Source organism: Neolamprologus multifasciatus, chromosome 22, assembly GCF_963576455.1.
Source record: "Neolamprologus multifasciatus chromosome 22, fNeoMul1.2, whole genome shotgun sequence".
Classification (NCBI taxonomy): Eukaryota; Metazoa; Chordata; class Actinopteri; order Cichliformes; family Cichlidae; genus Neolamprologus; species Neolamprologus multifasciatus.
Window position 1 is genome coordinate 6,851,814 of NC_140459.1, and position 18,706 is coordinate 6,870,519.

Here is an 18,706-nt window from a genome sequence, read left to right on the forward strand (position 1 = left end):
CCCGGTCGCTTTGAAACTCGGGAGGTAAATCCGATTCTTCAGTATGGATGCACGGAAACATGAGAGGAAGCATTAAAGCGCAGACAAATAATCCAATCACATAGAAAAAATATAGATACAGCATACAGCACCACACACACACACACACACACATAACAGAATTATATGGCTGGCTCTTTGTCCAGCTGGTTAGGATGGAAGCAGGCGATTGCACCCTGCAGGTCAAAGGTCAACTTCATCCCAGACACCTGACCTCATCCACCAAAGGTTTACCTCCCTGGATCAGGAGTGTGTGTGTCTGTGTGTGTATGGGTGTAAGTGTGAGAGTAGAAAGGGAGGGTGGACGATAAGGAGAGAAACATGTGAATTATTGCCAAATGGTGAACATAAAAATTGAAGTGCGTCTGCGTCTGTGTGTGATTGCCGCAGATGGCCGTGGATGAGAGGTTAACAAATTTGAAGATATTTATGATTTCAAGATGAGAAAAAATGTTATTTCGTGTTAGTTTGCGTCCGAGTACGAAATCCTGCCCGCGTCTTAAACTTGGATTTTCTCATTCGGAGCCGAGAGGCGTGATATAGAGACAAGAAGTAGATGAACTGAGAAAGGATGACAAATTAGAGACAAAGCAAAGGACAAGTAGAGGGAAGCTGGTTAAAGAAAAACAATGACAGATCGGTGGATAGTTGCAGCTGCAGCTTTTCCTCTTCCTTCACCATCATTTCATTTTTCTTTTACTTTCTCCTTCTGTCCTCCTGCTCCTCCGTCCCTCCATCCCCGCATCTCACTGCAGCTTTCTGGCAAATTATCACCTGACCTTGACTCATGTGACCCCCCCCCCCCCTCAAATGAACACACACACACACAAATACAGCACACACAGGCTTGTAGATACTGCACTTGCAGCAAGTTGCACATAGTCGAGCACACGGTCAAATTTACAGAGATGTCAATAAATTCTTAGAATTTATGTTTTAGTCATCTCTAAAAGTAAATTTAAAACTTATCTTTCTTTTAGAAGTGCGCTGTGTCCATTTTACATCATGTTTCTTCTAATATGCTGCACAAACACATTGAATATGTCACTATAGTAAGAGTAATGTAAATAATTTATCCTTATTTACCTTGGGTCTGGTGCATGCATTTTTTAAAATGTTTTTGTGTTGATTATTTTCTACAAAAATGAAATATTTAATATGGTAGGAAAACAGTCTGCGGAGGGAACGTTCACCCCACAATAATACATATTTTAGTTAATAGTTACGTAGCGTTACTTATCCATCTACACTGTTTAGGTTCGAGCTGCGCTGTTTTGAAGATGCTGGCTGCAGAGTCGAATGCTTTCTCTTCAGTGTAGTGGGGCTTCATGGCATCTTCCACGTGGTACTCAAAGTACCAAAAAATACACCGTAAAAAAAACTGAGAATCGGTGTCCCCTTCCTGAAACGATGACCTGGTTACTAAAGTAATCCAACACCCTTTTGGGCAGTTTTTTGTGCACCTGCTCACTGTGTCACTGCACTGGAGGAAGTGTGAATACGCACCACGAGAGGCTTGTGTTCATGACATTGTGACAGCATCTAAACGTGTATTGCACCCCCCTCAGCACAGCTGTAATGTTGCCTATTTCCACTCTGCCTGGGTGGGTGTAGTTCAGTAGAAAAAGTAATAATTCCAGCGTGAAACTCCTCTCGCAATAAGATTTGTGGATTTTTTTTTCTTTGAGTTACCTGGTTAGGGGACTTGTGCGTTTTTCGATGATTTGAACAGCACAAAGTGAGTGTCATCTAGGTCCATTATAATCAAGAGCGGGTCCACATCTCTCGACAGCCGAAATGCCCAAAACTGGGAAACCAAAATAATTTTGAGGAATTGTGCTTTTCAAGTGTGTTTCTAAACTTGAAATCTTAAATGCAAAAAGAACGGTAGATCTCTTGATCAAGTGTTAATAATCTTTTGAAATTAACAAATGGAATAAAGTTTTTACAAATGAATGACATCTAAAGTGCTCATGGTATTTGCAGGGAATAACTACACCCAAAGGATGGTGCCAGTAAGCTGCCTCCTTCCACGTCTCTCTCCAAGTTCTTGCACACCAATCTCGTCATTCCCAGAGGTTCAAAGATGAAGGTGAGTAGGTGGGAGGAGGCGGAGGGGGGTGGTAGACGAGGGGATGTAGGATAAAAGCAGGGTGGAAATACGCCTGGCCGAGCACTTGTGTTTCCATCCCTCCCCTTCACCCCTCCTTTCCTCCCCAAAAAGCATTCTTTCCCTTCTTCCAGCTCTCATTCACCCTTTAATCCCTCGCTACTCCACTGCATATGTTTCCTAATCCGGAGTGTGTGGGAGGCCCACCCTCACCCCTCCCCGTGCCCCCTCCTCATCCACCTCCGCCCTTGCCTTTCTCTTGGTGGCTGTAATGCTGTAACCTGCCTCTATTCCTCTTTCTTTTAGCCCCAGACTCGCTCTCTCTTTCTTTCTGCGGCTCTTATCGTTAGACAGCAGTGCGGCTCCAGCCTGCCCCCAACCAATCCTCTGATTTCGGAGCCCTTCAACCACTCCTTTTTTCCTTTTTTCTTTTTTTTGTTCATTTCTTGCTTTTTCCCCCCTCCTCGTTACTTGTGTGGTTATTGCGTCTGTTTTGTTTTGTTTTCTCGGTTTTATCCAGATCTCCTGGGAAATACACTTGCCATGCTTAAACATGAAAAATTGCTCAATATATGGTTTAACTGGAGCAGGGTTCTTTTTTTAAACTTTACGCAGAAACTAAAACCCTTAAATTAAACCAGAACCCTATTATAATTAATCTAATGTGTAACCTAGACAATTTTTAATATTAATTTGGGATTTAAATTTTTACATTTATCAAATAATTTTCAAGGATATTAAAACTGCTGTTGCCTCTTCTTTCTGTTCAGCACTTTTTCCCTCTTGCAAGCTGTCTTATTTTTTTCTCAGGTGATTTTGTTCTCTCTCTTCTCCCTCATTTCAGCTGCTCTTGTAACACACACACAGTCTCACACACACACACACACTCACACTCTCACACACACACACAGGCTTTTTGTCCTGGTTCTTCTCTTGCTTTAGCCCATTACTGAATAGTGTTCCCGGAGCCTTTTGTGGAGCCTTGTATAGGCACATGCCAAGTCAAGTTATTTCAGAGCGATTTCAATGGAATTACCCCCCAAAATAATCTCCTTTTGCTCCCCCCCCCCTTTCCACAAAAAAGTAAGAAAGGGCGGAAGAAAAGAAGGGAATAATGTAAAATGAACCAGCACCCTTGACACAAAATAAGCCTTTACTTCCACACGAGAGGGACATGAGAATATGAAAAGATCAGAGTGTGCATATTAAAAGATGCACAGAGGAATTTGGATAAAAAAATGTGGATAAAAGGAGAGTTCTCCCTCAGCAAAGCCAGCTTACCCTGTTTTTTTTACGTGAATAATGGAGATTACTCACTTTTATACACTGACAGAGGTTTTTGTGATTTAGGTCTTTGGTCTGTGGAAGTGTAAGTTGAAAGAGGTCTTTAAAAGGAGCCACACACGGGGACACTTTATGAGAATTTTTTTCCTGCAGGTTGGGGTAAATTGATCTTAATATAGTATGCAGGAAGCAGACCTTAGACACGCCAAAGAGATATCCAGAGGTGCAGTGGATGTAACACATGTGTCAAATTTCTGGTTCAGCAGCATTCATAGCGTCACTTCCCTGGAGGTCAAGGGTCAAAGCCTCAGCGCCCACACAGTACATGTAATAAAACTGAATGATGGCTGTTTTCAAATTAGCCTTAAATTAACCATGACTGTAGGATTTTTATTGTGTGTATTTTATATGTATGTTCCAAGAGAGTTCCTGAAAAAGAGATCGGTTGTATTTTATTTATTTTCTTTTTATGAATGAAGTGATTCGGTGGATAGCACCGCGTGGATTCTCTCCAGATACACAGGCTTGCATCCAAAGTCCAAAGACATGCAGTTAGTGCGGTTAGGTAAACTGGTGATTGTAATTTGCCCATAGGTGTGACTGTGAGTGTGAATGGTTATTTGTCCGTCCTTGTTACCCTGCAATAGATCAATGACCTGTCCTGGGCGTTAGGGTGCCAGATGGGCTGCGCCGAGTATTTCAGAAGCTGATGATCTACTGGGATATGTCCACATGGCCATCTTTATGGTTTGCAGTCTGAAAAAGAGAAAATATCCAGTGAGCATTAGGTCTCTGGGGGGAAATGCCTCGTTGGTGTTAGAGGTCAGAGCACATAGGAAGGCAACAGTAACACACTTTTTCATTTTGTTACAACCAAGGTATGCACAAAAGCATCTCTGAATGCACACCACATTAAACGATGACGCAGATGGAGTACAGAAGCAGAAAGCCACACTGGCTGCCGTGTCAGCAAAGAGCAGGATGGGTCTAATGGGTCTTGATTTCTGCTGCAGCATTCAGACAGTAGGGTTAGAATTTAGCATAGCATCAATCCATCCAGCCTCGTATCAACAGTTCAGGCTGCTGGTGGTTTAATGTTATAGGAGATATTTTATTGGGATACTTTGGTCCCCTCACCCCTTAGTACCAACTGTAATTATCCTTTAAACACCAGTCCATGTTCATCCCTTTATGACCGCAGTGTACCCAGTGTATCTACCCATCTTCTGATGGCTGTTTCTAGCAGCATAACCTGCCAGGATAACCCCATATTTTCATGAACACGACAGTCAGTTTGCTGTTCTTAAATGGCCTCCATAGACACCAGATCTCAATCTAAGAGAGCACCTTTGGGATTTGGTGGAATTGGAGATTCACACCATGAATGTGTTCTTTAAATCTGCAGCAGCTGTGTGATGCTATCATGTCAGCATGGAGCAGAATCTCAGAAGAATGTTTGTAGCACTTTGTTGAATTCGTGTCAGGAATAGTTAAGGTAATTCTGAAAGCAAAAAAGGGTCCAATTTAAAGGCAGATGGATATATTTTGTTATTATCTTAGAAGTTAATTTATTTGGTTTATTTTTATTTGCTTCTAGAGCCAGCAGACGTCTCTTAAGATGAACTTTCTGGAAGCTGCAGAGTTTTTGAATTGTAAATATTATTATTTCAAGTATAAAAATATTGGGTGTATCAAAATCCAGTTTCAAAGTCCTTAAAATCCAGATGTTCTTACCGGTAATGATTGAAACATATACTGTTAGAAAGAGGGAATTTGTGAGCTTTATGTGGTTGCCTGTAGGTAGCACAACAACAAGAGTGACTCCAGACCTGCTCGCAAAAGTTTGGGACAAGTTTAACTATTTTATGGACATATGGACGCGTCCAAATGTGCATACACTGAGCACCTGTGAAGACCTACGTTTTTTTTTAATGTAAAAGTTTGCATTCAGTCATATATTTTAAAATTAAAGTGCTCATTACTTTGAAAAAAAAAATAGCTTTTGATTCAGATGGTTGAGGGTGATGACACGCTGTTTAAAGTTTGAAAATGTGCATTTAGCACATTTAAGTCAAAATGGATAAAAGCTATCGCGTGTCTTCTTTGTAGATATTATTGCTCCCCCCTTATTTGGCACTTTTGTGCAATGTAAGTGCTTAAATGGGGCCTTGCATGATCATTTCCAGAGTTTTTGTTTATGTTTTAAAGCCAACTTTCTTCTGATTGGCTGCCCCACATAGACACTATGGTAGAATAGCATGTGCTGGTACCGCTGTTCTTAGACTTATATTACTGAGTTTGGGTTCCTCGGGTGACCATATTAGGATATTCAGTTTTTCCTACTGTTTCTATCCAAGAGTAGAAAAAACTGTCTGAAATCGAGGATTCTAATGTCAGAGCTTTCAGCTTACAGGAATAAATGGTAAATGGTAAATGGCCTGTATTTATATAGCGCTTTACTAGTCCCTACGGATCCCAAAGCGCTCTACATATCCAGTCATCCACCCATTCACATACTGGTGATGGCAGCTACATTGTAGCCACAGCCACCCTGGGGCGCACTGACAGAGTCGAGGCTGCCGGACACTGGCGCCACCGGGCCCTCTGACCACCACCAGTAGGCAACGGGTGAAGTGTCTTGCCCAAGGACACAACGACCGAGACTGTCCAAGCCGGGGCTCGAACCGGCAACCTTCCGATTACAAGGCGAACTCCCAACTCTTGAGCCACGATCGCCCCAGGAACTCCCTCAGGACCAGTATAAGGCAGACTTTTTTTAAAATTCAGATTTGCATGGCTTTTATTTTTGGTTTTGAATAACATTGTTGGAAACTTTGGGCATGTTTAATATAAATATCCAAAACTTTGACACTGTGTGGTAGAAAATAATAAAAGCCTAAAATATCTGTTAACAGTTATAAACTCTCAGAGAAAACTTTCTTACTATTTCAAGAGAAACTAAGGAAAAATAATTATACTGTCCTTTATTTATTTATGATATATGTCCCTATGGATGCCTGCATGATGAATTGTTTACACTAGTATTATTGATAAGCATTTATATGTGTTACAGCAACATTGCTTCTTGTAAAATATTTATTGCCTGTTGCATGATGTAAAGCTTTAAAGGGGTGCTATAGGCAAAGGCTAATACATCTTCATTCATGTTTATTTGTGCAGCAAAGTAACCGCTAAGAACGCACACACATGAGCACTCGCAGTGTCCCAGAATCCATGAGCGTACATGTTGTTTACTGTAAATCTACAAGGAAATACTTATGATAGTGTGTTCCACGTATGTGCTGGTGCACAGACGCGTGCAAGCCGGCTTCGGGCATTCACATACGTGTTTCTCTGCGTGTTCATCAATACATATATATATCTCCATGTGTGTGAGTGTGTGTCAGTGCCAAGTGTCATATCGATAGGTTAATAGCTGTGGTGTCAGATTCAGTAACTCTCTGATTAGTTGACAGTTCACTAATCCACACACCATCCTGAGTTATTGGCCCGGCCCATTGATTTCCAGCCTGCCAGCCAAGCCAGGAGGAACTCGGGGGTCGTAAGAGAGCCTGCCGTTATTGATTGGCCCCAGATCAACCCCACCACCACCACCTCCACATACCGTGCAAACCAATGCAGCTGCAGTCCTACAGCATGCAGCCTTACCATGCCTTCAGATAGAGTCTCTCTGTGTCTGTGGCTCTGGTTCTTCCACCTATCCACACTCTTTTGCTCTCTTTTTCAGTGTGCTACTGGGTGTATTTGTGTCATGTTGTGGTATCATCTCCATCAATCAATTTTTATTATTTTTTTTGTGAAGACTGAAATATTTTTTTATTGATAGACTTCACAAGTTGTAGGAGTCATCTCACCCCTCTCTACCTGCTCTGTGTTTGCCAATACTTTCACATCCTTTCATCTGTATCTGTGCATTCAAGTGATACTTCTCCCAATATCTTTCGCGTCTCAAAGACTTGAAAAGTGACTGTAAAGCTTTTGTCGGGTTACATTTTTACCGAGAAGATGGTTGTAATCCGTTTAAAATCATGAATGTTACAGTAGACTGTGACTGTGGCGTGAAACAGTGTTTACATTTGAAATCATGTGAGCTTGTTCACTTAAATTTGAGCCTCTAAAAATAGGAAGCTATGTATAAAAATGGCTGCAGTTCCTAAACATTTGATGCCAAATTTGTGGAAAACCTGATGAATAAAGCTGAACGCCTGCACTTCAATCATAGGTTGATTGTTTGATTCAATTCAGTTCAATTCAATTTTATTTATATAGCGCCAAATCACAACAAATTCGCCTCAAGGCGCTTCATAGATACAGAGAAAAACCCAACAATCATATGACCCCCTATGAGCAGCACTTTGGCGACAGTGGGAAGGAAAAACTCCCTTTTAACAGGAAGAAACCTCCGGCAGAACCAGGCTCAGGGAGGGGCGGGGCCATCTGCTGCGACCGGTTGGGGTGAGAGAAGGAAGACAGGATAAAGACATGCTGTGGAAGAGAGACAGAGGTTAATAACAGATATGATTCAATGCAGAGAGGTCTATTAATACATAGTGAGTGAGAAAAGTGACTGGAAAGGAAAAACTCAATGCATCATGGGAATCCCCCGGCAGCCTACATCTATTGCAGCATAACTAAGGGAGGATTCAGGGTCACCTGGTCCAGCCCTAACTATATGCTTTAGCAAAAAGGAAAGTTTTAAGCCTAATCTTAAAAGTAGAGATAGTGTCTGTCTCCTGAATCCAAACTGGAAGCTGGTTCCACAGAAGAGGGGCCTGAAAACTGAAGGCTCTCCCTCCCATTCTACTTTTAAATACTCTAGGAACAACAAGTAGGCCTGCAGAGCGGGAGCGAAGTGCTCTAATAGGGTGATATGGTACTACAAGGTCATTAAGATAAGATGGGGCCTGATTATTTAAGACCTTGTATGTGAGGAGCAGGATTTTGAATTCAATTCTGGATTTAACAGGAAGCCAATGAAGGGAAGCCAAAACAGGAGAAACCTGCTCTCTCTTTCTAGTCCCTGTCAGTACTCTTGCTGCAGCAGTTTGGATTAACTGAAGGCTTTTCAGTGAGTTTTTGGACATCCTGATAATAATGAATTGCAGTAGTCCAGCCTGGAAGTAATAAATGCATGAACTAGTTTTTCAGCGTCACTCTGAGACAGGATATTTCTAATTTTAGAGATGTTGCGCAAATGGAAGAACGCAGTCTTACACATTGATTTGAGTATCAATATAATGTGGTGGCGTAAAACCACAAAAAACTAGAGAAATCGTGTCCTGGTTTAAACAAATTATGACCTTGAACCTCCTACATTTTCATTAGCGTGTTGCCATTCAGCCAATTCCCAGTTTAAAAAGTAATGCAGGTGCTGTTGTTGGAAGGACCGTGCACAAGGAGTAAGGTTAAAGTGAAACTTTAATTTGTTCATTTTTCTATTTAATTTGTGGTAATATCATCAGCAGATACATCTCAGCTCAATAATAGACAAACATGGACTTTTCTAAATGGGCCTCCTTCAACATTCAAACATTTCCTGGCACAGAGAGAGGATCAGCAATCAGCGCTTTTCCTACATCATGGACTTGGAAAGGGTCACACAAAATAGCACGAGATGGATGGTTTTGTATCCATTGGGCCGCATTTGGCTCAGCTCTGCGAAGCCACACGGTGCAACACTCTAGCTAGCACAGTCTGATGTTAAGAGGGCAGTGCATTGCAAGTGAAAACTGTGCTTTTAGCGGATTGAACCCTGGTCAGGAAAGCTGGCATTTAGGGACCGAAGGTGGAGTACTGTCAACTACACAATAACAAACTATACCTGGCAGCACCTCCTGTTTTTGATAAGGGTTTGCCTTTCCTTATCCAGGTTTAATTGTAGCTCGACTGACAGCAGCTTTTGTAAAAGAGCCCACAGTTGCATTTTTGAAAGGCTTAATAAGGAGGTTTAGTCAATAACCGGGCAGGTACAGGAAATCCATCCATCCATCCATTCGCTACCGCTTATCCTTTTCAGGGTCGCGAGGGATGCTGGAGCCAATCCCAGCTGTCATAGGGCGAGAGGCGGGGTACACCCTGGACAGGTCGCCAGTCTGTCGCAGGGCCAACACACAAGGACAGACAACCATTCACACTCACATTCACACCTAGTGGCAATTTGGATTATCCAATTAACCTATCCCCACAAACTGCATGTCTTTGGATGGTGGGAGGAAGCCGGAGTACCCGGAGGGAACCCACGCAGACACGGGGAGAACATGCAAACTCCACACAGAAAAACCCCGGCCTGATGGTGGAATTGAACTCAGGACCCTCTTGCTGTGCGGCAACAGTGCCACCGTGCTACCTAGGTACAGGAAATATCAGAGAAAAATGTTCTCCGACTATTTAAATGTCTCTTATTTTGTACATGATGTGCTTTTGTTCAGTGCGTCACTCAATAATCTCCAGCATGAACTTCTGCAGAACAGGAAAGTGAGTTCCTCTTCAAAGTATATTAAAGTCTCATTTGTGAGTTTGGGCTAATTTACGAATGAGATGCATTCTCCCATCTGGTCCTGAGATATCCAAATATCCTCCTGAAAGAGCCGTAAATGCCTGAGGAGAACAGCGTCTGGGTTACGTTGCTTGGCTGCTCCCACCACAGATTGTTACAAACAGATGGCTCGATTCTCCTGGATAAAAACAAAAGATTTAATTCCTGTTGGTACACTTAGCTGATTTTTTTTTCCATAATTAAAAATAAGACAAAATTCTTCTAATTATGTCTTATTTTGGTTCTTTTTCGCCTCGTTGATGTTCATTGTAAGCAGAAAAGGCTTTAAAGTGAGCTGAAAGATGAAGCGATGTAAAATCAAACCTGCAACTTTAGGTAAACACATTTAATTCTTGTTGATCCACGAGCACATCCAAACATCGCCGTGATCCTCCTCTTGACATTCTCAACATCCCTTGTATTGCTTCAGCCCTTTTCTTCTTCTCTCTTCCCTCCGCTCCCTCCATCTCTCCTCGGCCTCTGTGTAAGCATCGCGGTGGGGCGGGGCTGAGGGGTTGTTAAACATTTTTCTTCCTTCTTAATTGTTTTGACTTGTGCCATTGGCATCCCGATTAGGCCCCATTGATTTCCCACTGCTAAGTGCATTGATTTCTACATTTCTCATTGATCCCCACTTCTAAATCTACCCACACACATCCACACACTCTCGGTGTCTGTCTCTCTTTCTCTCCATGAACACCGCACAGGCCGAGCATGAACATGTCTGTGTATCTATGACTGAACGTGTGTGTGGAAGAGAGAGAGAGACCGAGGCATGTAGAGAATAACTGCGAATAAAAAGGGGATTCAAGTTTAGTCAATGGTGTTTATGTAGTACAAGAAAGGGGATTATCAGGTTTGTGCGAATGAAATGCACATCTTGGAGGAAACCTGTGGAGTGTGGGTGTTTTTGTGAGGCCGCGAGAAATACAAAATTGTAAAACGCCTTTTTGTGAATTTGTGCGGCTCATGTTTTTACTGGAATTTTGAAAATATTTATCTTTAAAAAGGCATCATAACAGCGGATGTTGAGTAGGATGTTATTTCAGCAGTACGATACTTTGTGTTTAAACACCTTTCACTGCTTATTTTTAGTTTTTTCTTCTTCGTTTTTTTTTAAAGCAAGTCTTGTTATCATTTATGTACACACACCCTCTTTCCTCTTGATCGTGTCCACGAGAGCTGGGTCTGATCCTCTCAGCGTTTAAGGCTATCAACCCCCCTCCCCGCTTCTCCACACACGTAGACACCCATAAACACCACACACACACACACATTGCAGGCTGCAAGGGCCCGAAAGCTCCATCCATGTCATTGGCATTACCTCAAGCCTTGATGCTGCATTTGTGCTAAGCTAAGCTGTTTGAGCACAAGAACCAGAGGTGTGTGTGTCTGTGTGCATTTTGTGCACGTTACAGTGTGTTTCCATTTACGTGAATATCCGTTGCGTGCGTGCTTCGTTGCATGTTATGGTGAGTTTGCATATGGATATGTTTGTTCTACGTGTACAACAGCGCGTTAGAAAATGTGCCTGTGTGTGTTTGTGTGTGTGGAATACAGGATTGTCTGGGAAGCTGATAAAGAATGACAGCACAAAGTCGATACCGCGGCCCCTTCCCCACCCCTCGCGCCATCCTTTCCTTCAGTCTGGTCTTGGGTTTACATCTTAAATCCATTACAACCAGTTTGGGATGAAACACGATGCAGAACATGTGTGAAATATGAACACCGGCAGATTCACAGGAGGGAAAATATCCTCAAAGTCAAAATGAAATTATGCGTGAAATAAAGGAGAATATACATGGGGGGGGGGGAAAAAACCAGAGATAAGACCACGGAAACGCTTCGAGTGAGAGAAAATGTGTATTCACAAACTGATTTTCACGCTAACTGTGATTTCCAGTGCGCTCGAGGTCGAGACGAGCTGATGAGCTGTAAGCAAGAGCATTGATCTGCCTCAACGATCGTATCAAGGTGGCGTATCGACAGCTTTGTGTTGTACTTTTTTTCTGTTTGTCCTCCGCAGCCTAAGAGGAATAATGGATATGTAGGACGGGTATTGGCAGGGCCCGGACTGGCCTATTGACAACCTGTCAGCATTGATTACTTAGTCAGGCTACGAGAGAACAAGGAGAGAGACATAGACAGAGAATGAGAGGCATTAAGAGAGAGAGATGCTGAATATGGATGAAATGCTGAAAGCTAAAAATAATGTTGGTGAACAGAGAAGGGCTTATAAGTTGGTTTATAAGGGTCAGTGTGTGTGTGTGTGTGTGTGTGTGTGTGTGCACGCACGCATCTATAATAATATCAGTAGTAATCACTCTCTTCTCTTCAGTGTGAGTCTGAATATTTTATAGTTTATAAAGGTCTGTGTAACTGCCTGGTAATGATTCTTCTTCTTCTTCTATCTGTGTGTGTGTGTGTGTGTGTGTGTGTGTGTGTGTGTGTGTGGTTACAGCAGTAGCGGAGGGTTTGGTGGTGATATAATTGTAAGCTGGTATTGATTGGGCCCCCCCTTGTTATTGATGAGGGAGAATTTAATTCAACCAACTCGTTTGTCAACATGACACTGCCATTTAACAATGAACTCGCTCTCACACACACACACACACTCGCACACAGAGCAGACAGATAAAGAGCAATAAGATCTATCCTGCAACAGACTTCTTGTAGTGGGAAGTGTGTTTTCACATCAGATTATTTGGTTTGTCTTAAGATATGTAGATCGTGGAGCTATGTAAATAACCAGAAATGTGATGGTGACATTTATGGTGTATTTTAAATATTTAAACGGTCTCAGTTCGGGATTTTGAGGTGTATAAGATGATGATGTATCAGGTTAAACTATAAATAAAGTAACTTCTTATGAATCGGACGTGAATATCAGTAATACACCAGTTCCAGATCAGATCTGGATTTAGGAACAACAGGTTTTATCTGAAAGGGAGCATCTGTTTTAGGTTCATTTTTTTTACGACTGTCTCTTTGTGTTTGTGTGTATTTGTGTGTCTGTAACTGATCAGAAGTCTGATACGGCCCGTGAGCTCTCGATGTCAGACAAAGCAACCACCACAGCAGGTTTGTGAGTAGTTATAAAAGGACAGATATTACAGAAGGGGTGAAAAGAACATATTGCTATTGATGAGGCCCGGCATGCGCCATATTCTTCACCTCTCCTTCAAATCCACTCACACCTCCCTCCCCTCCTGCGATGGACGCACAAAACACACTATATTCTACAAGAAATAATTGCTTTTGTCTGGAAGGAGTTTGGATCGGGGCTCCTCTGCGCTCGCCCTCATCTGGAGAGGGGGGCTCTTGAGGGACAACCGGTCGCTTCTTTATATGGCTCCTCTTCTCCCTCCTCCTCCTGCTGCTCTGCTTCTTTTCTTTTTCCTCTGTCTCTTTCTCTGTCTCTCTCTCGTCGGGCACGCGGATGTCATCTGTCAATGGGGAGTGGGCTTTTTTCTGAGGAGGGGCCCCTCCTTTGTGGCATGACGTGTGTCTATGCATAGATGACATCAAAAGCAGCAGCTCGTAATGGAAATGTCCTAAATCACAGAGAGACTAGATTTCAGCACTACAGATGACGTGGCTGCTTTAATGACATTAAAACACTGATATTTTAGGGATTTGGTAATAGTCATAAGTTTGTAGTTTTTCTAGAGGAGTAGTTATGGTAGAGGCCGCAGCACTTATACTCTAGCATCTGAAGAAGTAGTAAGGATTATAATGAAAAATATAAAAGGGGAGATGCTGTAGTCACTGCCCAAAAGGAGTCAAGGTGGTAGGTGATAGGTGAAAGGCTAAAAATGTGAGTTAAAATGTAAAATATAAAAAGAGCTTAAGTGTCTAAAATGTCAGCAGAACAAAAAGTATACTGAGATTTAAGTGTGACAGAAAAAAAAGTGTTGAAATGAGAGAATTGAAGTGAAGTCACGCTGGCAACATAAGCATCCTTAACCAAAGGATTTATTTTTTTACTTTTATTTAAAAAAAAATATATATATGAATATGTAAATATGAGTAAAGTACAAAAAAATATATACACATGACAGAGTAAGTCAATTTCTGTGGCTTAAAAAAAGGAGCAGTGATGTTCAGGGTAACATTTTCAGCCTGAAGTTACTTAAAGTCACTTAAACTGACTTTAAATGGATTCAGCAACTCCAAAAGATGGTTTTGGAGCTGATTCCAGGCAGACAGGGAAGTTTTTTTTTTTTTTTTTTTTTTACCCAAATTCATCACCAGTTTCAGAGGTGGATGGATGGAAGACTGAAGACTATAACTTTCCCCACCTTTTCAGCGAGGTAGCGAGTAAGACATCTGCCCTATAATTAAGAATAATTCGGTGGCTGAGTCAAGGACAAAGGAGGCCATCAAACCTTTGTGGAGCAGTAAAGGTCACAGTACTGACAGTTCAAGTGCAGATAGAAATATAAGGTTTTCCATCATTAGTTTTAATGTGGTTATATTTCTAGCAGAGAACAGTTGGTGTGTAAATATCAGCTCATGCATTAGTAGTGTTTCAGCAAGTGAAGACACAGGCTGCAGTGGTACACAGAGCACTGGCAGGAGCAGAGTGAGTGCTGCTGCTGTAAAGTGAGGACAGAAGATTTCTGATGATGTTTTATCCGTGTAGGAGGCAGTTTATGGGCTATTTGACGGTTTCTTCCTCTCCCTGCATGCATGGACATTAGCATTGGCAAAGAGCCCGGGGGCCTTTCTAAATATGAGGGGCTATAATTGATCGATAACTTATTAACAGCTCGGTCTCACCTCGGAGTGTATGCAGAGGGAGGGAGAGAGGTGTGGTGCGGTCGATTTTCTTTTATTGACTGCGATATTTAGCGTATGGATTTTTCTATTTAAAAAAATCTATGTTGGCAATAATCTTGAGTGTAAATGCGCAGCGCAGATTGGGGCAGTGAGTCTTGACAGCCGGCTGCTGCAGACTGAAGAGAGAGGTGATGGCCGGGAGGCACCTTTCTTCGCACACACACACTCACACACACTCAGGAAAGCTGCAACTATAAAACATTTCTGGCCAACCCTTAATAGGAAAAACATGCAATTTAGATTCAACTCAACTGACATTTTACGCATACACGCACGCAGCCTTTGCGAGCCTCAAATAATTACTAATTTAAGACCCGTGGTTGTGCAGGCTTTGATTATCCACCTCTAGAAGAAAAAAAAAACATTAGTTGAGTAGTGCGAGTGACCTTGCGTAGGCCAGAGCCGCTTAAATCTATATAAGCGAGAGGGAGAGGGATCCACCTGCTGAAATATACATCAAAGCTTCCCCCTTTGATTTCATGTCCGCACATTGTGAAGAGGCGATCGATTTCCCGGAGGCCGGCGATGATGTGATTATTGGCTTCATTATAATGGAGTAATCAGAAGATCAATTGGCCGATCAGCGCTCGCCTTGTACGGGATTATGGTGCTAAAAGAAAAACGTCGCGTTCGTGGAGGAAGGCTTTAAAGTAGTAAAGCAGGGCTCTTATGAGAAGCTCTTTTTACATAAACCTTGTAAACATCTTTCAGACAGCCACGCGTATTTGTAGTATTTGTAATATTCATCACCATCGAGTTACTTTGTAGATCACATACAAGCGCCAATAAATCTGCAAGTGTGCGCTGAAAAGAAATGTTTGCCTCCAAGGGGCAGAGGCGGGACTGTGTGTTTCTCTTTGTGTATATGTATATGTATGTGTGTGTATATTTGTGCTGTGTGTGTCGGGATAAAGGGGGTCGCGGTAGAGAGGGGAGGGAAGAGGGGTAAAAAAAAAAAAAAACACACAGATGAAGGGGGGCTGGATATCTCAGTCTCCCGGGCAGAGCGCTTCGCCGTGCCAGAGTGCGTTCAGGCTGCGCGGTGTCGGACCGAAACCACCGGGGTTCCCAAAATAAACTGAAGGGACGCTGATACGCGCGCGCGCACACACACACGGAGGATACACACAACGGAAGGCTGAGAAGGAGAGAGAGAGATACACACCGGCGGATGGCGGAGCAGAGCCAAAGAATAGACAGTGCACCGTAAAAGGAAAGGGGCAACGCTTTCTCCTCGTCTTTTTCTCGCTTTCGCTTGCGCATCAGTTGAGGAAGCCGGAAGACTGAGTTATTTATTAATATGGATTCATTCATTTATTTATCTATCGATTTTGCTTTAATTAGTGACCCCCGGTAGAGAAAGAGGAGAGAGAGAAACAGCGAGGGGAGGAGAGGGAGGAGCGAAAGTCAGACGGGGGTGCCTGCGTAGCCTTACTTTATTATTTCATTAATTCTCTCTTTTACCAAATAACGGTTTTTATTGTGTCGCTTTGCGTGCGTGTTTTCTTCAGCAGATCAGACAGCTATTAACCAAATCTTTAGGAGAACCAAAAAGCAGCAACTCCACTCTTACACGGACAGTTGCTTTCTGCCTTTTCCTTACCGAGGATTCGCCGGTGGACTGCGTTTGTTTAGGACTTTTAATGAGAGCGCAGGAGGGAAAATCCATCTTTTCCCCAACCCAAACCAAAGCAAACCCGGCCGAGGGGTGAAGACTGGGTCCGAGAACCACTGAGAGTCTAATTGTGCCTGTGTTGCATCCAGTAGAGAGTATCTGAGTGACGAGCACCGACTGCACCGGATTCACATGGGTGCGATGATAGAAGATATCACCAAATGGCCAGTCAGCCTCAGCTTGTATTAGCCTGTATGGATAACCACTGGTAGCTTTATTTATTCTCCCAAAGCCAAACAGTCTTTGCTGCGCGCCCAGCACATCGCTGCGTGTTCGTGTGTGTGCCGGACTAGATCAGTTCAAGAAGACTCAAGTCAAAGGAACAGAGTATCCATCTGGTTACCAGAGCTGTACAAAATCCAGAAGTAGAGAAATGTGAATCCAGAGAGACACAGAATCGATTCATAGAAGAAGAAAAAAGCCAAATCCTTAATCTCCTTTTTTCAAGCCGTCCCAGCATCCTTACAAACGTCTGTCCACAAACCTGGAGAGCATACGAAGAAAAGCCAAAGAACGACGACAGGACCACGAATAGGAGAAGAAAAAAAAAAGTGAGACTAAAATAAAAACAACGACCCCCAGGTCGACAGAGGACCATGTTTGTCCCCCTGCCGGTCCCCTTCGTCTTTCAGAGAACAGCGTCCGACTTCAGCGCCTGGAGACTCAAGTCCTCGCTGGCTCCGCGGTCCAGTCCCGGTAAGACGCCTCTCCCCGGTCCCATTCCCACTACTGTGTACCTACGCAAAGAATCACAGCTGTTCATAGTTTATATAATTTTTATTTTTATTTTTAACCTGCTAAATCTAGATTTTTAAAAAGTCTTTACGCATCATTTTATGTTTCCAGTTTCACGTCAGATTTCTCAAACACCCAAAATAAACTTAAATAAAATACACGCGTGTAAACCGATGATGCAACATACAACCCACAAACTTCATTTTCCATATGTGAAAGATGCAAAATGCACTCCATAACCACTGTAGACGCAAAATGAAATTCTTTAAGAAACAAAAATATCATTTATTTATTTAAAAGTAGAAAAAGCAGATCAGACTCTCAGTATTAAATATTTCAAGACATTTGGGATTTCTTTGAAATTACACAAGCAAGTGATTTTTGTCAAGGAATATTTGAGGACTAAATATCATAAAAATGTGTATTTTTTATTATTTGTCATTATATCCTCACAAAAAGAGGGAAAACGATCAGTTTAACTCGCAATACTTACTTGCATGTAAATCCAAAAATGTAAAAACACACCCCAAATTGGATGCATGAATATATGGGCCATTAGCATCCATCACAGTCTCTCTGAGGCGCCACACTCTCTCCTTATCTTTTCCTCTTTCATCCATGGCAATCCATCCATCTCAGCCTCCATCCCATCTGTCTCCTCTCTGCTCCTCTCCTTCGGTCTAACTTGGCCAGGTCGTGGGGAATATTCATGGTCATCTATCGATCAGATTGTATTGATCCCTGACAGGAGGCCACATTGGGAAAACAGGAGTACAGTTAAGTTGGCTGAGGGAGAAAGTTTGCCAACACAGGTGATGATGTGAGAGGGGAAATGGTGGCGTTTTCAAGAGACTGAAATTGAAATCCATATATTAAAAAAATCAGAATAATTTAATTAAGGACTGATTTGCTTTTAATATTTTTTTTAATCTTTGGGATTAATCGGTGGGATTGTCAGTCAATACTTGGTTTTTATGATGACCTTATGATGCTTTAATGCTCTGCTTTAATAAATCATAATCACTATAATATTGCAGTGTGATCAATATTGACAATGCACTTCTCTGGATTAGCTTTCTTTGTTTGAATATAAAAATTTGTGATATGCTGTGCCTTATAAATGTAAAATTACAGTGTTAACAAATCAGCTGAACATCTTAATTTTACGTCGTTACATTTGGTTTTTAGATAGGTTACTCAAAGTTCTCCCTTTCCTGCCACCTCCTGGGTAAAACTTTGTGACGTGTTGGTCACAGAAACACGAGTGTGTGCACTGAGGTGTGTGTTTGAGCAGGATTCCTGGAGGGTGACAGTGCCGGTGGCTCCTCTGTCCCACCTCCCATCCATCCAGCCGGAAATTTAAAAAGACAGATGGGGTTAGGTGTGTATGCTGATCCGTGCCGAGCCGTGCAGGGATAATTCAGGCTATCACCTTAAGTAGGTGTCAGGAGGAGAAAAACGGTTG

General features: G+C 42.3%; 1 protein-coding gene across 2 annotated transcripts in view; it reads left to right on the forward strand.

Moving 5' to 3' along the window:
- The window catches only part of pou2f2a (POU class 2 homeobox 2a), an 87,319-nt gene that overhangs the window by 1,578 nt on the left and 67,035 nt on the right, over positions 1-18,706 (forward strand). Inside the window, exon 2 of one of the 2 annotated variants that reach the window (XM_085148514.1) lies at positions 2,026-2,131. Coding sequence is in view for 1 of the 2 variants with exons in the window: in XM_085148513.1 (XP_085004639.1) it covers positions 17,103-17,202 (100 nt within the window). In the remaining variant the exon portion in view is untranslated. Of the gene's footprint in view, positions 1-2,025; positions 2,132-14,435; positions 17,203-18,706 lie in introns of those variants that run through there. The other variant, XM_085148513.1, reaches the window with a different exon arrangement.